Below are 26,092 nucleotides of genomic sequence, written 5' to 3' on the forward strand. Positions count from 1 at the left end.
TTTCTGTACACAATTATCTGCAGTCCACCTTTAACTCTCAATATAAAACATATCAAACTGAGTGATAAAGTGAGAATCAACGATTCAACACTGGTTAAAGGCTTTTAGATTTTATAGGTATATTATTGGTTAATGAACACTTCAACAGCAAAGTTTGTTACTATGAATATCATAGGACATAAAAATGATTTATACAGATTGTACAATTAAAACTTTACAACTGTATTCACTTATGGTCTGTGTGCATCTTGTGAAAGATCCACTGGCATTGGATTTTTTTTATGAAGTGAGGTTACTTAGGTTGGTCAATTTACTCAACCTCTCCTCATAAGAAAATCCCTCTACACTTAGAATCAACCTAGTGAACTTTTCCTGGTCTGCTAGTGTTTACTTAAGACAAGGGGACGAAAACTGTTCATAGTATTCCAGGTGTAGTCTGACCTGTGCCTCCTATTTTTAGACTCCATTCCCCTTAAAATAAAGGCCAACAGACCATTTGCCTTCCCCATTGTCCACTGGACTTGCATTCTAGCTTTTGTGATTTGTGCCATGGATCCCCAAACCCCTCTGTTCTGTAGCTTTCTGTAATCTTTCCCCATTTACTTGATATTTAGCTCATCTATTCTCCTGGCCAAAGAGCAAAATCTCTAATTTTCCCAGATTGTATTCCATCTGCTAAGTTTTCACTTCACTCACGCAACCTACCCATATTTCTGAGTAGAATCTTTGTGTCATTCTCACTACTTGTCTTCCTTCCTATTTGCGAATCATCACAGACTTGATGATAGCACATGTAATCCCATCAAAGCAGGAATGGGTTACTGAAGTTGCTAGATCGTCCATAATTACATTGAACGGTGATGCAAGCTTGAAGGGCTGAATGGCCTACCCCTGCACTTATTTTCTATGTTTCTATGTATTCAAGTCAATAACATATATTGTAAATTATTATGGCCCTGTCACTGATCCCTGTGGCACTACGTTAGAGAGTGCCATCCTGACAATGCCCCCATATCCTAACTCGCTGTCTTCTATCAGCCCACTGTCCATGCTAATTTTCCAACTGCAACACCATATATTCCCCTCTTATTAAGTAGCCTTATATGCAGTAACGTTTTGAATCCCTTTTGGAAATCCAAATATATTGCATTTATTTGTAGATACATTCTATTTTGTACAAAAAGCACACTGTCGGCCGTCAGTCCATGTGACACTTTAATTCCTCCTTTGGAAATTGAACCAGTCAGACACAAGGCTGGAATACAGACAGACTCTAACCTCACACCTTTAATGCATTGTCAGAGTTGAGATGTCTTTTTTTTCATGAAACCTTAAGTTATCTCAGGAATGCGACTTGAAAGAAGTTCTGAGATTTACATATTAATGAACCAAAACCTGCCACTCATTCTAAGTGCTTAAAGATTTAACAAAAATCTAGCTTTGTTCAATACTTCGCATCACTTATATGACATTTTGATCTTTTACTATAAATTCTGTGCCCAAGATCCTGCCCCACTAGCTAACTGATGATGGAGCAGTGCTCCAAACATTTGAACTTCCAAATAAACCTGTTGTGTGATTTTTAACTTTATCCACCTCAGTCCAACACCGGCATCTCCACATCATTGTATATTTGGCATCCTTTTATCTAGACTGCTTGTTACCCCCTCTCATAATTTTGACAGGCATGATTTCATTGTCATGAAACCGTGCTAACTTCAGCTTGATTTTATTACATATTTCTAAATTCTCTGCTATTCCATCCTTTATAATAGATTCTAACATCATCCCAATGTTAGGTTAATGACAGACATTGTTAGAGTGAAATTCTAGTACTCCCTAACAGCATTGTGAGCATACCTGCACCATACAATGACTCAAGGTGATTCACCACCAGCTTCCATTAGGGCAATTTTTTTTTGGTTAAATTAGATTCCCTACAGTGTGGAAACAGGCCCTTTGGCCCAACAAGTCCACACCGACCCTCCGAAGAGTAGCCCACCCAGACCCATGCACCTAACATTATGGGCAATTTAGCATGGCCAATTCACCTGCTCTGCACATCTTTGGACTGTGGGAGGAAACCGGAGCACCCGGAGGAAACCCACGCAGACATGGGGAGAATGTGCAAACTCCACACAGACAGTCGCCCAAGGCTGCAATCGAACCTGGGACTCTGGTGCTGTGAGGCAGCAGTGCTAACCACCTTGGGCTGGGAAACAAATGCTGGCCTTGCCAAGCAGGCCCACAGACCATGTAAGATTAAAAATTCTAGGAACATATGATGATGCTTCAAATATAGCATATGTTCAAGATGTTGTATCATGACACAGTAATTATCTTATTGTGACAACATAAACACTTCAACAAATTATTTAGTTCATCCAGCCTCATGAAGAAAGATCTCATGAGTGTACCACACCTCTGTGCAAATCTCATGATCAAAGTTCATCACAGAATACACTGAAGTGTTAATTAGTAGAGTATGTTTTGGTTTTGGTCCAAACAAGCTGTTGGCATTTCATACCATAGAAACCTTTTGAAAACTGGATGACATACTAATTGGCTACAGCTTAACCACGTACTGAAGTAAATCATGGAACTTTCATTCTTTTCTGTTCATGCAGGCTAATTCCAGAATAAATAATAGTAATGGTAGAAAAGTTAAAATTACAAGTTGAGTGAAACTGAATGTTCTCTCACTGCAGAAGTATGCGGATTAGAAACATCTTCCTTTTCACACTGAAAGCTTTTAGTAAATTCTGACACTATCAGCTCTGTTCAAGGATCATAAACCATTTCAAGTTTGCCATAATAGTCTGGAGTGGGTTAAGGTAAGATTGCAGTTACTCAGCAAGGTTGTTCACTCAATATATCAGTAGTTAAACAAACAATTGTAGAAACAAATTATAAAGTGTCTGTTTATATTAAGGGGAACTTTATTACGACATCACCATATATCCATAAATGTTATTGAGAGATATCCAAACATTTATCTGGATGTGTGTAGCCATAATACCATGGAGGAACCTTGATACCAGCCAGGAAAGTGCAGCTTGTTTTACTGATGCCCTTGCTAAGGGACTCAGTTTCAACCACAATTATCACCAGCACACAGTGGGTGAATAAACAGTCTGCAGGATATACTAACTCATCAAGGTTACTTCAATATATCCTCTTTTCCAGTAATCTTTATTACTAAGAAGGAGATGAAAAACAATGTCATGGGAATAGAATCATACCAGAGATCCCTCCCAATCTCTCTCTATCTTGTCTTGGATAAAGTTTGTACCTCATTGTTGAACAAATATCAGGAATTTTCTACACAACACCATTAAAGGATAACTGTCACCACCAATAAATGCTCAAGGAAAGCAGTTTCCCTTTCTTCTTTGAGTTTCCTAAAGGAACACAAACATTTTGGAAATTTATGTCACTGAAAGAGGTTCTTTGGCCAATTGTGTCTGTGCTGGGGGTAGACTTTGAAAGAGACTGCACATATTCTTTCCTGCCAGGCATTAGTTTATCTAGCCAATTGGGGTAGACAGGTCCCAGGGGATAGCAACCAAGGAGACTAAACACAATCCTGGTCAGAGGATGAGTGTAAGTGATCATTCTGAATCAGAAAACACTTTGTAAAAAGATGATAAAACTACCGCTGAGCACAACTTGTGAGTTGAATTCTGGAACCACGTTATATGACATATAGATTTACAAAGGTTGGATGTTTATGAACCATTGGGCACTTTATCTTTATCCTTAATTGCTGTAGAGGTAGATTTGGTATTTGTTTAGTTTTACTGTCTTTGTGAATTAACTTAGAAGTTGAACTACTAAAGAATTCTAAGCATCCAAGAGGCTTTACTAAGCGAAAGGCTAAAACAAGATGTTCAATATATGTTTTAATAAAGATAAAAGAAATTACCATTAACTTAGTGAGATTTTGCTGAGGTATAATGTGTAATGACATTTGGCTGTCCTTTGTAATTGAACAATTTATTAAACATTAAATAACAGCTACAAGTAACACATATTTAAAATGTGTATCACATGGCAGGAACAAATACAAAATTAATTTGAAAAATGCGATTATTCTTCAAGGCATTAAAATACACAGCAAGAAAAATCTTAAGGTACTTAATCCTTTAAGCACATTATGGGATAGAAGCACTATCAGCAATTTTACTCTATGAATTCAGAACATGGTCCTTTTAAATTCATTTCTCCCAAATTTTAATGGAGACTACCACTTCCATTAAAATATCAGAAAGAAATCTGGTACAAATATTTGCATGATATTTGTTTACAGTTATTTCCACTCATGTTCTTTCCACAGTATTAATATTAGCTCATAACCCAATTTTCATTCAGGTAAAACATGGGGAGTCTTGAAAAGTTAGTAAGTTTTGGCACATTGGAGCTCACAGTTTATTTAAGGTGTCAGTGGATTTTAGTGGAAGTACACACCAGGATTTATTAAGAAATCATTAATTTTCTGAGATGTAATATCCAGTTCATTTGTGTTAGCATATTTAAGCAGGTTAAAGCTCTTCACAAAGTAATGTCGCAGGTATCTTTGTAGTACACATTTCTGAAGTTTCTTTACCAACCGCAGAAAGCTTTTCTGGAAATTTTTCCAATCTTTAGAGCGTGGATATTTCTCACAGGTCCAAAACAGAAGTGTCTGGAAAAGGGAAAGTAAGCAGTTAGCAATTCATTAATGCAGTTATATTGCTGTGTAGAACCAATGAATGAGATTTCATCACGTTGAACATGGATTGCTGATTTTGTATTCAACCTATTGAAGAACCAATGCTATCTTCAACTATTATCTCCATCAGTTGGCAAAAGTATATTAGGTACAGCTTCTGGCAACACTAGTGAGATTTTTAATTTGCTTATACACAGGGATCTGAGAGTCCTGAGGTCTGGGTTTTCCCTGACTGTGGAACTTAACAGCATGGGACTTTTGCTCCCCTTTTGGTCCAGTCCCCCAGCCTGCAATTGGGACTGGGGGGTAGGGTAGTGGAGGAGTCGACAGAGGGCATAAAAACCTCCAATGGGAGGTTCAATCCACAACACTGGAAATGGGTTAATCACATTCACTCAGCCACTTTAAAACTTCAGGGATAGTATTTATTACTGACTGTCCTGTTAAAAAATAGGCTACAATTATGGACTACATGATCCAATTATTTCATCAATTATTATTTTTCAAGACAGAAAAAATGTAACATTATCCACCTCATATTGTAACAAACATATTGTAGCTTAGCTCAAATATTCTTTGTCAATCAACATAAAGTTAAATCTCACCTTTATTGTACTAAAATTTCCCAGGATGCTTCACAGGGACATTACCAAACAATATTTGACCCTGAGCCACATAAGGAGATATTAAGATGGATGACCAAAAGCATGCTCAAAGAAAGAGATAAGTTCTGAGGAGTGCCTTAGAAGAGAGAAATAGGGAGAGGTGGAAATATAGAATTGAAGATCTTCTGGCTTTGACAGCTGAAGGCACAACAATTAGTGGTGAAGTGATTAAGATAGGACGATGATCAAGAAGCTAGAAGTAATTCCATGTTGACATCTCAGAGGGTTGTAGAGATATGGTAATTCTAAATTGAAGCTCAACTCACAACCAATATAGATCAATGAGCACAGGAGTGATGACTTAAGCATGTACTGTTTATATATTTTGCAGTCATGGCACTATGTTTTTCTCCAATGGTATGAAGAAACTGGATGAAGATTAAAAGGCAATTTGAGATAAATACAGGGTTAATAATTGAATCCTTAGTGTTTGATCCTGATTCAGGCATGATTAAAGATCTGAGGAAACTATCTCATTATGTGATGGCTTTACCATATATTTTTAGCAGTGATTCCAACATTTGCAACTTATCAATAATTAATCTGGAAGCCATAGCGCAGCCTCCCTTTCTTTATAAATCCATGTATCATAAAGTAAAGACTGTGAGAATGTTATAACAATACAATACTAATATTATAAGCAATCTGCCTTGTAAACCCTAGCATATTTCTTACCTGTAGGTGATAGGATGTTATGACTGGTTTATTTCCAGGACACCAATAGTCTTCTTTCAGCTTTCGGATGACCTGTAAACACTTTAGGCGGCAGCCTCCATCTTCATCCATATCCTCTAATAGTTCTCGTTCGGCACGTGTGAATGAAAGCTGCCAGTGGTAATTTGATCTTGCCAATAAATTAAATCCAAAGGACTATCAAGATAGAAAGCATTGGCAAGTGAAAAGAGCAGATCTCTAATATGCTCTAATATGGTTAAATATACTTTGAAGACTTCCTAAACATTTTTTAGCCCTGTGGCCATTTAAAGGCAGGGTCTGAAACACCATTGTAGTTACTCCATGGGTATTTTCATCCCAAGTTTCAGCTCAAAATTTGTTACATTTCTCCGAACACAAAGACTGTCATAGATCACAACCTCTTACATAATTCATATGTTTTGAAGTATTTCTGAAAAAGGATGTTTTGAAATATATTCTTTTGCCGACTGAAAAGGGGTGGCTTATTACGGTTCAATTAATGCAGCTGAAAACAGATCTATTACAAAAAGGACAAGTAACCTAATTTTAAATGATTGAAAAGAAAGGTAAAGTTGCCATCGTCCTGCTTCTCATTAGAGATAGCGATGGCTGGTGGTGAGTGTAATCTGAGGGTCACTGTGCTTCAGGTAAGAGGTGAGGTGTGAAGGCATAATCTTCATGGTAACCTCAGCTGAAGTGGACAAAGTCCACCCCAGTCCAATACTGTCACCTCCAAATCATGACTATCATCAGCTGAATTGGGAATTGAACCCATGCTGTTCGTGTCACTTTGTATTGCAAATAAGCCATTCAGTCAACTGAACTAACCAACTCTTTTTTTTAGAAAATTAAAAGGACATTTAAAAGGACAGAGTGAACAGCTTTTAAATAAACTTGAAATAAACATGCACTTTAAACCTTTAAAACATTTGCATTACTGTAATAGTGCCAAAAAAATTGTATAACATTTTATCTCCTCAGAGCTCTGCAAATTAATGCAATTAGTGGAAACTCCCAATGGTGATTTATTATCCAGGATTGGGGGGGGGGGGGGGTCAGTTTTATAGTAAAAGCTAGCTCCTATTGCAATATTTTCCAAATCAACACAAATCACTGAAACTTCTTTTTAATGAGCATCATTTGAGCTTAAGATTTTGTGACCTTTTGCAGGGATTCTACCACTGTCAGGCAAATTGCACCAAAGTAAAGAATCAACTTAATTAAGTCGAAACCCCACCATGTTGCATTCATTGAAATTAATTATACAATCAATTTCTTAATGCACGATGTGGATCAAAGCATTTGGTTCACAAATAAAGGATTCACCAGGAAAAGCATTATTTAACCTGCGAGATTCCCATCATTCTTCAATTTAACAAATTCTCCATGAACCAATGTTCAACAACATGAGCTATTTCTACGTAAACAAAGACAGGGTTAAGGAATGGACCAAAGTAGAAGCAAGAACCTGAATCAATGCATACAACAGACAAACGCAGCCTTGTTAACCCTGTGAAAACCCCCTTCCCAATATCTGGGGCCTAAAGTCATTGGGAAAATTGGGAGAACTCACAGTCTTATCAAACAATATCCTGATCCTGTTGATAAGGTATGATTCCATAAGTGTGACCTGATAATGCAAAGGCTATGGGCGCCAACAACATTCTAAAAATTGGTCTGAAGACTTCTGCTCCAGAACATTGCTGCTTCCCTAGCCAAGTTGTTCCCGTATAGTTACAGCATTTGCATCTACCTAACAATATGTAAACTTGCCCAGGTGTGTACCGCAAAAAGCAGGACAGATCCAACTGAACTAATTACTGCCTCATTAATCTATTCTCACTCATCAGTAAAAAGTGATGGAAAGTGTTTCCAACAGTGCTATCAAGTAGCACCTGCTCGGCAATAACTTGCCCCCAGTTTGGGTTCTGCCAGGGACACTCAGTTCCTAATCCCATTACAGCCTTGGGTCAAACATAAATAAAAGAGCTGAATTCCAGAGCTGAGGTGAGAGTGACTGCTCTGGACACCAAGTGTGGCATCAAGGAATCCTTGCATAAAAAGAATAAATGAGAATCAAGGGGAAATCTCTTCCTGGTTAGAATCATATCTAGTGCAAAGGAAGATGGTTGTGGTTGCTGGAGGTCAGTCATCTCAGCTCCATGATATATCTGCATGAGTTCCTCTGGGTAGTGTTGTAGGCCCAAATATCTTCAGCTGCTTCAAAGATCTTCCCTCCATTGTAAGATTAGAAGTGAAGACGATAGACAGAATGCCAATAATCAACATGAACTGCAGAAATCTTGATATTGACTGTAGTAGAAAAGCTGAGAAATATCAACCAATGAGTCAATTCTTTCTTCCTCAATTTAACAGTCAAGTAACCCAGTCAGAGAGGGAGTTCTTGATCCAATTATTAGTAATTACTATTTGTGATCCACATGATAAAAGTGAAGGATCTAGAATTCAATAATTGTAAGTATCATTAGAATAAAAATACTAATGACAGTAAAAGCACGTTATTTTAGTTGTTACTTTAATTTGAATTTGGATCATGAAATCCAAACGTCTTTGCATTTCTTTAAATGGTCCGTAGCAAAGATTTCCACAGATTTCCTTTGACAACCTCTAGTGGAAATAGGCTACAACTGTAGGAATCTGCTCATTTATTTTACTATTTCTTTCATAAACTTCTTTGAAAAATGAACTACAATTCAACATTAAATAATTTTGACAAGTCAAAATTTGGTATGAATTACAATGGATTGAATCATAGAATCAAAAATTACAGAAGAGCCCCTTCATCCCATCGAGTTTGTCATGCCAAAAATATACTACTATCTGCACTAGGCCCATGGCTTTGGATGTTATGAAGAGTTCTTCCAGGTGCTTTTAAAGGTAGTGAGGTTTCCTGCCTCAACTACTCTCCTAGGCAGGACATTCTTTTTTCTGGTTGAAAAGGTTTTTCCTTTCACCCCCTCTAAAGTTCCTACTTTTCACTCTAAAATTACACACCCTTTTCATTGACCCTTCAACTAAGGAGAACAGCAGCTTTCTATTTATCCTGTCTATGGCCCTCATTATTTTATATACCTCTATCAGGTCTCCCCTCAACTTTCTCTGCTCCAAATCATTCAACCTGAGCCTATCTAGCCTCTCTTCACAGCTAAAATGCTTCATCTCAGGCAACATCCTGTTGAATCTCCTCTGCACCCCCTTCAGTGTAACACATTCTTCCTATAGTTGCGGAACAGAACTGCACACAGTACTCCAACTGTGGCCTAACCAAAGTTCTGTACAGCTCCAACATGACCTCCCTATTCTTATAATCAACATTACCATTGAAAAACAAGCATCTCGTATGCCTTAACTGCCCTATTAACCTGTCCAGTCACCTCCAGGGATCAGTGGAGAAGCACCCCACAATCCCTCTGTATCTCTGAACTTCTTAGCACCTTCCCATTTAATGAGTACTTCTGTGTCTTGTTACTTCTTCCAAAGTGTATCACCTCATATTTATCAGGACTAAGTTCCAATGTGTTACTGATCTGCCCATCTATCCAATCTGTTTATATCGTCCTGTAACCCTACACCTTCCACCTCACTATAAACCACCAGTCTTTGTGTCATCTGTAAATTTACTTATCAATCCCTTCACATTCTCATCTACTTCATTAATGAATATCACAGACAATAAGGGACCCAGCACTAATCCCTATGGTATGCCATGACACACCAGGCTCCAGTCACGCAAACAGCCTTAAACCATCACCCTCTGTCTCCTGTCACCAGGCCAATTTTGAATGGCTTGTTCCTAATGTTACAGCTCCATCAGACACTATTTGGAAGAAATATGTGGCTGAAACTAGGACCATATGGGAGGGTGGAATGCCTAAAACCTGTGTGCGTAAGTTAGAATAATAGATACAATGACTGTGGGATGAATTTTCACTTTTACAGCTGGCGAGTGAGTTTCATGGTGTCCAGTCCTTCATGCTCTGGGGCACATTTCCACTTTTCCCTGCATTAATTAGGCACTCAAGCTGTTCGGCATGTTGCTGAAGACATTCACCCAGGACTTTGCAGTAGCTCTGTTGCTGTTCATGAAGTACAGCTTTCAGTATTGAATACACTCAAGGGCTCACACCCACCTCATGTTCACAACTTACTGACCCTTCCTGCACTTGGTGCTTCCTACTCACTCAGTGGAGACATTGCTCCAGCTGTCCAGCACACACATGACCACTAAATGCTCTGGCATCCGCTTCCAACATTCTCAGTCCTTCTTTTTGTCTCATTACAAGTAAATCTGGCCCACCCCTTGAACTGATGTCTCCACAGCACCCTCCCTGATCTAGCTCCTATCCTTGGACTGCTTGCACTTGACCTGCGGGACTCACTGCGACCAACCTCCATTCCCCCAGTGGTGTCATATCTCATGTCTGACACTGACAGTAATCCCTGACAGACCATAGTCCTGCTCCACCTGACTGAGGACCCTTCCCCTTTGACATTTACACATTGCCATTTGCTTGTGCTGTTCACCAGACAAGTTTCTTGAATGTGCAGCACTCAGATGTTCATTTAGCATGGTGTCAAACAATGACGTATCCAGTCCCTGTCTGACTGATAAATTGACTGTTCTGTGTCCCCATTGGCACAAGCCTTCTGCACCTCCATCACTAAAAAGCAATCTAAATCAAAGGCAGCCTGTAACACAGTGCTAAAGTCATTGTATGTTAAGAAAGTAACAAGAAGTAAACAGAAGCTGGCAGCTTCTAAGGAAGTGCTAGTGTGAGCGAGAGCTAAGAAATCAAACTAGGAAAATGAGATCTGTGTGTTCTTGTCAGTGCAAATGCATCCTGTGCAGAAGCATGTGATGCGTGACTGTCCCAGTATGTAAACAGGCCTGGCAGTATCATTCATGTCATAGTTGTCCATCAACTCCAAATTCAAGTGTTGAAAGCCAGATGTTGTACCAGAGTTGGTCACCAGAGCATGTAAACAAGTTTGTAATGTAGTCAGACTGGTGATTTTCCAATATGGAGTCATGGGGATGAAGGGTTGAGGAGGATGCTAATCAAAGTGCATGCAGGGATATTGTTCAGAAGAACCTGATGCACGATGGCTGCAGTTGCCAGGTATCCACACTCTGCTTTATCTGTTGCAAATTTGGCCTGACCAGTTATCCAGTAGAGGGGAGGGGAATTGGAAGTGGGATTATACACAGGGCATTTTGGGGCTTTAATGAGATGCAAATGCATGAGGTTAGTTGGCACTAAAGGCTAAGATTCAGAAGTTGCCATCTTCCGTGAGCCTCCGAATGAAGCACTGGTAGTGTAGCCCGTTTTCTATTTATATGTTTGTGTTTCCTTGATTTGTTGATGTCATTTTATGTGGTGACATAATTTCCTCTGGTGATGTAATGGCTGACACTGTAGGAGCACTGGATGTTGGTAGTTGGGCAATACAGGACACTCATTAACTGTATGTAGACTTGGATATACTTTGTAGCTAAGCAGTCATTCTCTGGTTTCTCATGGTGGCTATGCGATGGTAGGAACTGCAAATTGACATAGGCTGTAAACACAGTGGTCGCTGCCAGAAATACACCAACATGATGTTGTGTACAGTCATGCACCAGCTACACATGTAGGACATGGAACCCTATGCAATTGTGAAACTTCTCCCCATTGAAATGTGGAGCCCTCTGCAACAGGGGTTCAATTGATGGTTTCCTAGGTCATTGGGAGTACTCGGATTCTGGCCAAGATTCCAACCCCCTCCTCTTCCCTCAAAGAAAAGTTGCCTTTCCTGTTATCCAGACACCTACACATGTCCGCTACCTATGATTCAATGAAGCGAACAGAAATACTAGTTTCCAGCCAGAAAGGACTCACTAATGTATCAATTGCTTCCTCCTCCAGCCCCTGCAAAAAGGGTCTCCTCTCTGCTGCCTTTCTTTCAGACTGAAAGAGGCAGCAGAGTCAATTCCACACTGCACACCAGCGTCGTGTTTTCTGCTTTGAGTCCTTCCAGAACTACACCACTCCCTCAAGACTGAAAAAACTCCTATCATTTAATCAATGTACAGTACTCTGTATTTTAACTAACCTGCAACAGGTAAAGAAAATCAAGAACACTTCACTTGAGAGATAAATAGTGCTCCATAAAAATAGTGCTCGTAGGGATGGGGCTCCCTTGTACAAATGTTCAGCTGTGCATGTTTGAGAGCGAGCATTAAGTTAATCTCCGAGATCCAAACTGGCAGATGTCAGAACCTGTGCACTCTTCACGTTGTTTTGGAGCAACCCTTTCCAGCCAGTGACAACCATGGGGCAGACCCGAAGTTGTCAAAAGTGGGCCCTTGCTATTTTTGTTGTCTGCCAGTTCCCTTAGCTCAACGGAGAATTTTGCAAGTTTGGCATTTAAAAAGTACCAATTAAGCTTCGTTGGTTCTAGTGAACAATTAAACGGAACCATAACTCTGACTGGAATTACTTATTTTTAATCAATATAGCTTGTGACGCTATTGCCCCTTTGCACTCCTGAGAGACATCTTGGGACATTTTACATTTAAGGGGACTAATGTAAATTATTGTTCTGGTTGAAGCTAATTTCCTCATCCCCATCTTGCGCTCCATTCTTTTCACAGCTCTTTGCTGTCTGACATATTTCTCCTTCTTCACAGCACTTGGCCTTTAAAAGCTGACTTGGCAATCAGCCCTGTGGCTTAACTTAATGGAGTTGACAGAGCAGCAATGAGTGTCAATGATCTCAATGGTCACAGTATCTTTCATTGTTTACAACTTATCGGTTCAGACAGTCTCTCTAATTTTAATCAATATCTGCCATTCTGGCTGTCCTGTGAATTCAACTCCTCTCCAGCTAGGTTTAACTCAACAGGATTTTTAATATGTACTCGCTGATTTCAAATGACACAAGTAGTGAATACCAATTTGAATTGTTCAAGTCAAGGTTTGGGTTAGACAGTGAAGCATAATGGAATCCATGTACAGAGCAAGGCAGGGAAAAAGATTGAGAGGTATGTACGAATGGGAAAGGACTGAAGGAAAAGGGAATTGAAAGACATGGGCTAGGTAGAACAGATACAGAGGGAGGAAATTAGGGGAGTGAAAACAAAAAAGCTAGAGATGGAGGAGAGGGAGGGAAATAGCAGGAAGTGATGGGGAATAGAGGGAAGGCAGCAAGAGGAGAGGAAGGGATGAGGGCTGTAAAGGGAAAGCGGGCAAAGTGAAGAAAGGAGAGGAAGGGAATAAAGATGGCATATTGAGGAGGAGAATTCAAATCAGTGGGAGTAAATTATCTGAATCAAGGAACAATCAGAACATCCTGGAACTGCAGCAAGTATTGTAAATGGGAGTTGGTGGACTTGCAGTAAGGGAAATTTCAACAGTTTGGGTTTCCTCCCTGTTCAGTTTACAGCTGTTGTATCACCTTAAATGTGACCCCACTGTCATCATTTGGTTACCTAGTGTTATATTTACAGTTCTGAAGAAGTTATATTGAACTTCAAACATTAACTCTGTACCTCTTTCCACAGATACTGCCAGACCTGCTGAGTTTCTCCAGCATTCTGTGTTTATTTACAGAGTCATGGTTGGATGCATGATGCAACATTGCGACTATTTTAATATATATTACCGAGGTCTCATCCCGGTGGCGTACTCAGAAATCTTGATGACTGATGCATGAGTTTATCCTGATTTGAAAATTTTGTACATGTTCTAAAAAATATCTGGCCTATTGGTCTGAGCGCAGGCACTTTTCCATATAAACTGTGAAAAGATTGCAGGTTGGAAAGAGAACATCTTACAATGCTGTTTAGAGTCAGCACAGAAATCAGACACATTTTATCATTGGTTATTTTAGAGAATCTGAATTAATATCCACAGTCATCCCATAAATTGAACAAAACAAATAATGATGACCAAAGATTTCATTAAGGACCTCAGACAGAAAATAAAGAGAGAAAGTGCTGGGGAAATTCAGCAGGTCCGACAGCATCAGTGGAGAGACAAAACTAAGTTAACACTTTGACACCAATATGAATCTACTGCCGTACTTGCTGAGTCCTCCAGGATTTTCTGTTTTTGTTCAGATCTCCAGAATCTGCAGTATTTAACTTTTATCTCAATATGGGTCAGTTGGACGTATATTTGAAATGGGTGTATATAACATGGAGTTAAATCTCTCTCTCTTTCTCTCTCAGGATTTCTTCAGGAAGATTTTACTTATCGGTTGCAGCCCTTTGATAGCTAGCCAGGCCTATCTGTGACAGGCAAATTTCTCCCACAGTGGCTCCAAGTGAAGGCAGAATCACTGCTGGTGACAACTGACTCTGTCCTTCTCCTCCTCCTTTTCCCTATCACGCTGGTTCTTTGCTCAGTTTCAAAGGCATGTGAAGCACTCCAGAATCCTGACCTATGGCCTACACTTCCGACTTGTAATGGTCAGTGTGGCACACAAAGGATGACTTCTTAAGGCAGCCCTTGAAATGTCTGGAAGAGGCCCTTTGTTCTGTCGGGTTGGTTAACTCTTAAAGCAACACAGTCTTGGGTAGGTGACTGCTGTCCATCCAGGCAACATGATCTACTCAATACAACTGAATTTGCAGGATAACGGCTGGTCATTGTTTCCACCACTACAGTATTGATGATGTGGTCATATCAGTGGATCTTGTAGATATTGTGGAGGTAGCACAGGTGGAAGCACACGGGAAGACGTGCACATCAGCAGTACAAGACCCATGACTCAGCGCCACATAGAAGGAAAGTAAGGCCTATGGCTTTGCACATAATATTTACTCTGTGTTTCAAGACTGTGGTTGTTTCAAGGCATCCAAATGCATCATTTGCTTTTAACAGCCTATTGCCCACTTGCTTGTCTGTGGTGGCATCAGAGAAAATAATGCTCCCTATTTGGTTAAATTGCCTGAAAGCGTTCAGCTTAGTTCCCCCCAAGGTAATATCTGGCGGCGTATATTATTTTTGGGCTGCAGGGCCTACATCTTCTTTAAAATGATTTTTATTCTTAACAGTTGTGTTGCTTCAGAATGATGTGGTTATGCATGACAGGTCTGACGGACTAGGGGTTAGCAGATTTGACTCACCAATGACATGAAATGTATGGACGAATGGTTCTTTGTGTGGGCCTGAAAATTCCGGAGGTTGAAAAACCTTCCATCAGCCTGGAAGTGAGCATTAACGGCCTTTATAAGATCTTCCAATGGCTGCTGCAACATCAGGCTAAAGAGATTGTGAATAAGGTTAGGGCCACCGTACATCCCTGATGGTTGCAAATGGTGATTCATAAAGGATGTGAGAACATGCTGTTCTATTTGACTTTCTCGGACTGATCAATATGAAATTGTCTTACTATGGTAGGAACCTGGGACAGCATCCAAATTCCATCTTTGCTTACTGTATCAAATACCTTGGTAAGGTCGACAAAAATGAAGAGTTTTGACTTGCTCTTCCCTTGTATTTGTCTGAGTGTAAGTATCATATCTCTCGTGTCTGTGTTGGTTGTGAAACTGCACTGGCTCTGGGTGGGTTTCAATTGTAGTGACAGGCACAAGCCTGTAGGAAGTATTCTTGCCAGGATCTTCTTGGCAACAGAAAGGAGGGTGATCCCTCACTAGTTGTTACAATCCGACTTATCATCTTTAATTCTTGTATAAGGTGGCGATAACAGCATCTGGAAAATCCTGTGCTGTTTCCAGCAGAAAAAAACCCATGGAGCTTGGTACGTAGAATAGGGCCGGCATACTTTCAGGATTCTGATGGAGTTCCATGGGTTTTTAATTACGTTAATTACAAGTGTGAAAAATAAGAGCATTTTAAAATCAAACAACAATAAAGTGACATTGTGTGTATTATTCCTAGGTGAGTAGCAGAATACTGTTGGATATTTTGAGGCTCTAAATGTGGCACTAAACTGCGAAAAATCTGCTTTTAATTCTTAGCAAGACTGCTGATTTAAGCACACTGAGAATTAAAGTTTGCACACTAGTGATTATAAACACTATTAAGGGAACTTAGATGTTAGGAGTAAATTTATTTTTGTAATAACCGTAAACCTAAAAAAGCGAAGACATGCTAAAAATGATAATTAGGCTTTAATATATTGCTTCTGCTGATGCTGTATTCTTATCTCTATTTGCTCCCTCCTTCCATTTTCATTTTGGCCTTTAATTAATGTCTTCCCCACCCAAAGTATTTGAACTAATTTTCCTCTGAACAGGACAAATACAAATGATATTTGGCTCAGAATTTGCTCTAAGAATCAATTTTCAACTAAGCACTAAAAAACTGATAAAAAGATGTTGGAAAACAACACATTAGCATATAACAGATGATGAGTGTACAGGATAATAGAAGATCAGACTCATATAATCAGTCTTTTTATTTGCTCTTGGAAGACAAGATCCATAGTGAAATGTCAGAAAGAATATCTTGTTTGTTTAGGTATAATATTAACCATCTTTTATACATTACGTTTTCTTTCCCACTAAGAGATAATCTATCTCTGAACGCTGAGATTTCATTCATCACTGCAAGACAGGCAACTGTGCGACGTACAAGATCCAATTTGTACATCTCACAGGGATGGTTACAGGATAAATTGTTGTATCACAAGTGAAAGTCAGCAGGTTTACATTATACTTGTGGTTTTTAATTGCTGTGCTCTCTTAAAGCAACTATACTTCAATAAGTATTTAATCCGTTCTAAAGCATTTTAGGACATCCTGATATTGTGAAAAGTGCTATTTAAAATCAAGTTTTACTTTATTTCTTTCTTTATCCTCCTCATCATTCCCGCAGCATATAGCATGGTCAACTAGTCATCCAACTACCTGGTTCAATGAGTCTACCATTGCTATGTTTCCATGGTTACCTTTCCATTCACGGTCAGATCATTTCCAAAGGTGGTCGATCAGGTTCTGCACATTATCTTTAGAAACCTATGCTTGGCCCCCTCCTTTCACTCATCCCACATGTTGCTTTTTGGCAGTAATGTTCACAGCTTCCATATGCACAGTAAATGCAACCAACTCTACTTCCCTTAATTCCCTTTATTAATTCCCTTACTATGCCTCTGTATTATCAGAATGTTTTCTCCAACACCTAAACCTGGATGAGCAACAATTTGCTCTGGCTGAACCATCTTCAGTAGCTCCAGCCACAATTTCCCCCTATTCCTTTGTCACCAATTCCAAACACTCTTGAATCTCCTGGACTCTTGTGCGGTAGTCACTACATAAATCCTTTGTGTAGGCAATGGCTTTTTTTCCCTTGGTCTTGACAGCCAGGATTTTCAAACGTAGAAGGGATAAAGAATCCTTAAAAGTTGTTATTTCTGGTTTGTTGCCCATGCCACGAGGTGAGGAATAGGGGGAGAGAGAGAGAGAGAAGTTGAACACATGGCCACAGGGATGGTGCAAGAGGGAGGTTTTTGGATTCCTGGATAATTGGGGTTCTTTTTGGGGTAGGTGGGACCTCTACAAATAAAATGGTCTTCATCTGAATCAGAGGGGTACCAATATCCTGAGGGGGAAATTTGCTAATGCTCTTCGGGTGGGTTTAAACTAATTCAATAGGGGGATGGGAACTTAAATTGTAGTTTGAGTATATAGGAGGTTGAGAGTAGTGAGGTCAGAAATAAGATTTCAAAGTTGCAAGAGGGCACCAGCAAGCAGGAAGCTGGTTTGAAGTGTCTCTACTTCAATGCCAGGAGCATCCGGAATAAGGTGGGTGAACTTGCAGCATAGATTGGCACCTGGGACTTCGATGTTGTGGCCATTTCAGAGACATGGATAGAGCAGGGATAGGAATGGTAGTTGCAGGTTCTGGGATTTAGATATTTCAGTAAGAACAGAGAAGATGGTAAAAGAAGGGGGGGCTGGCATTGTTAGTCAAGGGCAGTATTACAGTTGCAGAAAAGACATTTGAGGACTTGTCCACTGAGGTAGTATGGGCTGAGGTTAGAAACAGGAAAGGAGAGGTCACCCTTCTGGGAGTTTTCTATTGGCCTTCGAATAGTTCCAGAGATGTAGAGGAAAGGATAGCAAAGGTGATTCTCGATGGGAGAGAGAGTGACAGGGTAGTTGTTATGGAGGACATTATCTTTCCAAATAATGGCTGGGAATACTACAGTTCAAGTACTTTAGATGGGTCTTTGTCCAATGTCTGCAGGAGGATTTCCTGATACAGCATGTAGATAAGCCAACAATGGGTGAGGCCACATTAGATTTGGTACTGGGTAATGAATCCAGCCAGGTGTTACATTTGGATGTAGGTGAGCACTTTGGTGATAGTTACCACAATTCGGTTATGTTTACTTTAGTGATGGAAAGGGATATGCATATACCGCAGGGCAAGAGTTATAACTGGGAGAAAGACAATTACAATGTTATTAGACAAGATTTAGGGTGCATACGGTGGGGAAGGAAACTGCAGGGAATGGGCACAATTGAAATGTGAAGCTTATTCAAGGACCAGCTACTGCGGGTCCTTGATAAGTATGTACCTGTCAGGCAGGGAGGAAGTGGTCAAGTGCGGGAGCTGTGGTTTACTAAGGAAGTTGAATCTCTTGTCATGAGAAAGAAGGAGGCTTATGTTAGGATGAGATGTGAATGCTCAGTTAGGGCACTTGACAGTTACAAATTAGCCAGGGAGGACCTAAAGAGAGAGCTAAGATGAGTGAGGAGGGGACATGAGAAGTCATTGGCAGATAGGATCAAGGAAAACCCTAAGGCTTTCCATAGGTAAATCAGGAATGAAAGAATAACTAGAGTAAGATTAAGGCCAATTAAGGACAGTAGTGGGAGGTTGTGCGTGGAGTCAAAGGAGATATAGGAAGCGCTAAATGAATACTTTTCGTCAGTATTCACACTTGAAAAAGACAATGTTGTTGAGGAGAATACTGAGATACAGGCCACTAGACTGGATGGGATTGATGTTCACAAGGAGGTGGTGTTGGAAATTCTGGAAAGTGTGAAGATAAGTCCCCTGCGCCTGATGGGATTTATCCTAGGATTGTCTGGGAAGCCAGGGAGGAGATTGCAGAGTCTATGGCTTTGATCTTCATGTTGCCACTGCCAGAAGACTGGATAATAGTAAATGTTGTTCCTTGTTCAAGAAGGGAAGTGGAGACAACCCTGGTAATTATAGACCAGTGAGCTTTACTTCAGTTGTAGCTAAAGTGTTGGAAAAGGTTATAAGAGATAGGATTTACAATCATCTAGAGAGGAATAAGTTGATTAGGGATAGTCAACATGGTTTTGTGAAAGGGAGGTCGTGCCTCACAAACCTTATTGAGTCCTTTGAGAAGGTGTCCAAACAGGTGGATGAGGGTAAAGCGCTTGATGTGGTGTATATGGATTTCAGTAAGGCGTTTGATAAGATTCCCCATGGTAGGCTGATGTACAAAATACGGAGGCATGGGATTGAGGGTGATTTAGCAGTTTGGATCAGAAATTGGCTATCTGAAAGAAGACATGGGAAAGGTTCATCCTGGAGTTCAGTTCCTAGTGGCGTACCGCAAAGATCTGTTTTAGGGCCACTGTTGTTTGTCATTTTTATAAATGACCTAGATGAGGGTATAGAAGGATGGGTTCATAAATATGTGGATGACACTAAGGTCAGTAGAGTTGTGGATAGTGCCAAAGGATGTTGCAAGTTACAGAAGGATAGAGATAAGCTGCAGAGCTGGGCTGAGAAGTGGCAAATGGAGTTTAATGTGGAAAAGTGTGAGGTGATTCACTGTGGAAGGAGTAAGGAATGCAAAGTACTGAGCGAATGGTAAGATTCTTGATAGTGTAGATGAGCAGAGAATTTTTGTGTCCATGTGCATAGATCCCTGGAAGTTGCCACCCAGGTGTATTGGGTTATTAAGAAGGTGTACAGTGTGGTAGCTTTTATTAGTAAAGGGATAGAGTTTTGGAACCATGAGGTCATGCTGCAGCTATGCAAAACTCTGCTGTGGCCACACTTGGAGTATTGCGTACAGTTCTGGTCACCACATTGTAGGAAGGATGTGGAAGCTTTGGAAAGGGTTCAGAGGAGATTTACTAGGCTGTTGCCTAGTATGGAGGGAAGGTTTTAAGAGGAAAGGCTGAGGGACTTGAGGCTGTTTTCATTCTAGAGAAGGAGGTTGAGACATGACTTAATTGAGACATAAGAGATAATCAGAGGGTTAGATTGGGTGAACAGTGAGAGCCTTTTTCCTCGAATGTTGATGGCAAGCATGAGGGAACATAGCTTTAAATTGAAGGATGATAGATAGAGGACAGATGTCAGAGGTAGTTTCTTTACTTAGAGAATAGTAGGGGCATGGAATGCCCTGCCTGCAACAGTGGTAGACGCTCCAACACTGGATAAACATATGCAGTGCAGTGCAGTAAATTTTAACATGTTTTCAAGAATTGCTTCAAATTTTTAAGACGTCATAGACACTGTTGCAATCAAAACTGAACTTAATACCATTACTGCTGGATTATAATTCTCCTTCACAACACAGTCCAAATTACCTGTACTGAGAATGACAGGAATGTTTCTTTAACTCCTGAGTGTGCCCAGTCAGATGGGAATATTTCTTTGTATTGTAACTTGTCCTTTGTCCTGCATCACTGAATATTTTAAAAACTGGATTGTATTGTCTGACAAAGATAACAACTCCAGCAACTGAGCCAAACCCATGGAAATTATCTTTGTGGAAACTTCCATAAACATTAAAAATTAGTGACTTACCTTGAAGATCTGGCAAAATTAACTAAGTTCTATGAATTTTATTATATAGTTCCTTCACTTCTCAAATGCTGTCTCACAGACGAATTACATTCAGATCTCAATTACCATTAGAATAAAATGCAGCCACCGTCATCAATTTTGAGTCCCATTAGGAATGAGTCTCGAATGCCTTTCAAGTTAATAGAAATTAATCACTATTTTAGCTTCTTGTGGGTTTGATTAAAGTCCCAACTTCTTCACCAATACATAATGAAGTAAACTGAGTTGTAAACATTGCAGAGTTCAGCACTACACTTTAAGAGTGACATCAAGAGAGTGGCAAAGTTTTTTTTAAACAGAAAAGCAAAATTAGGTGACATTAAAGACAGTGTTTCTCACTTCTGCTGCTTCTCATCAAAGCAGCCTCTGCAGAGCCACCAGGAATATGATTCACTTTGGTGGCTGGCAGGAGCCCTGCAGAATACAAGAAACATGGCTGAAAAAGTCTGTAAGAAAGTGGGATAGGCCAAGTGCTGGAAAGGAAACCCCTCCAAGTTTCCTGTTAGGAAAGCTAGGCTGCTGTCCATGCACACGGCCTCCTCTTTGCTTTGTACACCTCGACCCCTCATGGTCACTGGTGTCCTCCATTTAGCTGAGGACCTCCTCAGACATGCTACAGGGAGGAAGTGCAGGAGAAGGGGTCATGTGGTTTATCGCTCTGAATAGGTATAAATTGGTTGCTGGAAAAGCGCAGCAGGTCAGGCAGCATCCAGGGAACAGGAGAATCGATGTTTCGGGCATAAGCCCTTCTTCCTGAAGAAGGGCTTATGCCCAAAACGTCGATTCTCCTGTTCCCTGGATGCTGCCTGACCTGCTGCGCTTTTCCAGCAACACATTTTCAGCTCTGATCGCCAGCATCTGCAGACCTCACTTTCTCCTCCTAGGTGTAAATTGGCCAGATCCTCCTTGGATGGGCAATATGTCTGAGCCCAGTTCTTGCCACAGCGATTGTAGAGAGGAAATGCATCTATACCAGGTTTGATCCTTTCCTTCCTCTTCAAACGTGTGCACACTTTGAATACATAGCGCCAGTGGGTAATCAAAATGAGGAATCTTAACTAATGTTTCTCTCCCCTTATCACAGCAGCTGAGGCCAATTGTAGCATACAAACCAGTATGGTTTAGCTACTCATTGGGCAACTTCACTATAGGAAGCAGGAAAACATAAGTTTATTGTAAAACTTTTTTTTTGCAGTTTGAACTATTTAAGTTGTTCAGTTATTATTTCAGGAAAAACTTTGAGAAGGTTCTTTCTGGTGCTTTCCAGCTGAAACCTCTTAAACTATATTATCCTGCCATTAACTCAAAATGTAACTGTAGTTCAGAAACAACATTTCTCCTCTTTCAAATACACATTTAATATAAAATAATCAGTTTATTACAAATTTAAAATGATATAATATTAAATGACTTACACAGTAGTAATTATATTTGTTTTAAAATAGTGATGGAAAAGGATAGACCAGATCAGATGTTAAAAGTTCTAAATTGGAGGAAAACCATTTTTGACGGTATTAGGCAAAAATTTTCAAAAGTTAACTGGGGATGGATCTTTGCAAGTAAAGGGACAGCTGGAAAATGAGAAGCCTTCAAAAATGAGAAAATGAGAGTCCAGAGACAGTATGTTCCTGTTAGGGTGAAGGGCAAGGCTGGTAGATGTAGGGAATGCTGATGACTTGAGAAATTGAGGTTTTGGTCAAGAAGAAGAAGAAAGCATATGTCAGCTATAGACAACAGAGATTGAGTGAATCCCCAGAAGAGTCTATAAGCAGTAGGAGTATACTTAAGAGTGAAATCAGGAGGGCAAAAAGGGGACATGAAATAACTTTGGCAAACAGGATTGAGAATCCAAAGGAATTCTACAAATACATTAAGGACAAAAAGGTAACTGGGGAGAGAATAGCGCCCCTTAAAGAGCAGTAAGGCAGCCTATGTGTGGAACCACAGGAGACGGGGAGATACTAAACGAATATTTTGCATCAGCGTTTACTGTGGAGAAGGATATGGAAGACAGAGAGCATGGGAAATGAATAGTGACCTCTTGGAAAAATGTCCATATTATAGAGGTGGTGGTGCTGGACATCCTAAAATGCACACAGGTGGATAAATCCTTGCGACTTAATCAGGTGTACCCTAGAACTCTGTGGGAAGCTTGGGAAGCGATTGCTGGGCACCTTGCTGACATATTTGTATCATCGATAGCCACAGGTGAGGTGTCAGCTGACTGGAAGTTGGCTAACATGGTCTCATTATTTAAGAAGGATGGTAAGGAAAAGCTAGGGACTTACAGACCAGTGAGCCTGACATCAGTGTTAGGCAAGTTGTTGGAGGGAATACATGTATTTGGAAAGGCATGGACTAATTAGGGATAGTCATCATGGCTTTGTGCGTGGGAAATACGTAGGGTGGCATTGCTGCCTCACAGTGCCAGATACCTGGATTCGATTCCTGCTTTGGGTGACTGTGTGGAGTTTGCAGAGCAAACTCTTGTGGAGTAGACAGAGCACCCTGTCTACATGAGTTTTCTCCGGGTGCTCTGGTTTCCTCCCACAATCCAAAGACGTGCAGGTCAGGTGAACTGGCCATGCTAAATTACGCAAGTGTTAGGTGCATTAGTCAGGGGTAAATATAGGGTAGGGGAATGGGTCTGGGTGGGTTACTCTTCGGAGGGTCAATTGGGCCGAAGGGCCTGTTCCATACTGTAGGGAACCTGATCTAAAAAATTCACATCTCATGAACTTGATTGACTTTTTGAAGAAGTAAGGAAGAGGACTGACAAGGGCAGAGCTGTGGATATGATCTATATGGAGTTGAGAATGTGGTGCTGGAAAAGCACAGCAGGTCAGACAGCATCCGAGGAGCAGGAAAATTGAGGTTTCAGGCAAAAGTCCTTCATTAAGAAAGCACTATATGATCCATATGGACTTCAGTAAGGTGTTCGACAAGGTTCCTCATAGTAGACTGGTTAGCAAAGTTAGATCACATAGAATACAGGGAGAACTAGCCATTTGGACACAGAATTGGCTCGAAGGTATAAAGCAGAGAATGGTCGTGGAAGGTTGTTTTTCAGACTGGACGCCTGTGACCAGTTGTGTTTGCATGGATCAGTGTTTTTAGTAATTTCTATAAATGATTTGGATGTGAAAATAGGAGGTATGGTTAGTAAGTTCACAGATGACAAAGTTGGAGGTGTAGAGGATAGCGAAGAAGGTTACTTCAGATCACAATGGGATCTTGATCAGATGGACCAATGGGTCGAGGACTGGCAGATAAATGTGAGGTGCTGCATTTTAGAAAAGAAATCAGGGCAGGATTAAGACACTTAATGGTAAGGCCCTGGGGAGTGTTGCTGAACAAAGAGACCTTGGAGACCTTGGAGTGCAGGGTTATAGTTCCTTGAGAGTGGAGTCGCAGGTATATAGGATGGTGAAGACGGTATTTGGTATGCTTTCTTTATTGGTCAGAGTATTGACGACAGAAGTTGAGACATCATGGTGCGGCTATACAGGACATTGGTTAGGCCACATTTAGAATACTGCATGCAATTCTGGTCTCCTTCCTATCGGAAGGTTGTTGTGAAACTTGAAAGGGTTCAGTAAAGATTTAAGGATGTTGCCATGGTTGGAGGGTTTGAGCTATATGGAGAATCTGAAAAAAGCTGGAGCTATTTTCCCTAGAGCATCAGAGGCTGAGAAGTGACCTTATAGAGGTTTATAAAATCATAACAGGCATTAATAGAGTAAACAGACAAGTTATTTTGCCTGGAGTGGATGAGTCCAAAACTAGAGGGCATAGGTTTAAGGTAAGAGGAGAAAGATTTAAAAGGGACCTAAAAGGCAACTTTTTCATGCAAAGGGTGGTGCGTGTCTGGAATGAGTAGCTGGAGGCTTTATAACATTTAAAAGGCATCTGGATGGGTACATGAATAGAGGGATATGGGTCAAATGCTGACAAATGGGACTAGATTTAAGATATCTGGGCAGCATGGACATGTTGGATTGAAGGGACTGTTTCTGTGCTGTACACCTCTAGGACTCTCTCTAACTGCTCAAACATAAAATGGGCCACATATCATTACAAATTCTGATACAATGTTCAAACTAAACTTCAGAGGTAGGAACTTGTCTCAATCTGCATTGTTGAATGTACAGTATGAGATTAGCTTTGCTACACACAATTCCTAATATTCAGTTCATTGCAATCAATGCGGTTAGACATTAGACAGTGTATAATGGTTGGCTGACCAGATAGTATCCATTTTGTGCCACTACCTAAGACAAATTTCTCCCCTCTGTCTTTGGGCCCATTGCAGCTCAGCCAAGGACAAGCAGCTACCTTCAAATCAATGTACTAATCGCCCACTTCTTTCTGTACCCTTGTTTTTATTCCTGTTTGTCTCTCACTAATCCTTTCATAAAGCTCATGGGCAGTCTCATTATAAGTGATGCATCATCCTTATTGTCATGCATAGCCATGTCTCTGAAAGATCCAAAGGGCTATTCTGTCTAACTACATCAAACTTAATTTTTCTTTAAAAAGTCCTTCAGCTTTCTGACATGTATCCTCTTTTCTCCTATCCCTAACATAAACAGATTTCTTGTTGATTTGTTACATCGTATTCTCTAATACCTTGACAGTTCGAGCCTTTTCTTTTGATGGCCATCTTTTCAGAAACCGTGGCCAACGTGCTTTTTTTGGCCAATGGTTCGCAATTTCAATGGCTGGTACAATTTCCACCTCAATAAGTTGTTCTGTTGTTTTCACAGAAAGTCGTATGGTAGGTCCAACATTTTCCAAAACATTGATCTTTCCTGTGGATAGAACAGAATTTTTTTTGTTCAACAGGTAGGTTGATGTTTGGAGGCATCGTCATCATTTCAGACAGGGAAACAAGGACAAAGGAAGTGGTGGACAGAGAGAGGGAGGGACAGAATGCAGACAAAAAATGCAGAAGAGAGAAATCGTCATTACAGGTAGTTCTGGGATAAAGCGTGTCTCGGCAGCGTGATTTGGCTATAAGAATTAGGGAACAGTATTTTCGAGAATGCTTACCTCTATTGGCAATAGCGCGATTCCAGCAGCAATCTATCATTTTGAGGACTTTGTTCTGCACATGCGGCAACGTGCGCACTGAAATCTCCACGCTGATGTGCACATGCACCAATGTCAGCTGCCGACAGAGCAGCTATGAGAGGTACTATACAGAG

At 40.4% G+C, this 26,092-nt stretch overlaps 1 protein-coding gene across 1 annotated transcript in view; it reads right to left on the bottom strand.

Annotated features, from left to right (window-relative positions):
* Nucleotides 1-3,963: 3,963 nt before the first annotated feature.
* LOC122555502 (protein mab-21-like 3) overlaps nucleotides 3,964-26,092 on the bottom strand; it is a 73,779-nt gene continuing 51,650 nt past the window's right edge. The window contains exons 4-6 of the mRNA XM_043701526.1: nucleotides 25,515-25,696; nucleotides 6,052-6,246; nucleotides 3,964-4,684 (exon numbers count right to left, since the gene is read on the bottom strand). Coding sequence (XP_043557461.1) covers nucleotides 4,451-4,684; nucleotides 6,052-6,246; nucleotides 25,515-25,696 — 611 coding nt within the window. The 3' untranslated portion in view covers nucleotides 3,964-4,450. The remainder of the gene's footprint in view (nucleotides 4,685-6,051; nucleotides 6,247-25,514; nucleotides 25,697-26,092) is intronic.

The sequence above is a fragment of the Chiloscyllium plagiosum genome, chromosome 12 (assembly GCF_004010195.1).
Source record: "Chiloscyllium plagiosum isolate BGI_BamShark_2017 chromosome 12, ASM401019v2, whole genome shotgun sequence".
NCBI classification, from domain to species: domain Eukaryota; kingdom Metazoa; phylum Chordata; class Chondrichthyes; order Orectolobiformes; family Hemiscylliidae; genus Chiloscyllium; species Chiloscyllium plagiosum.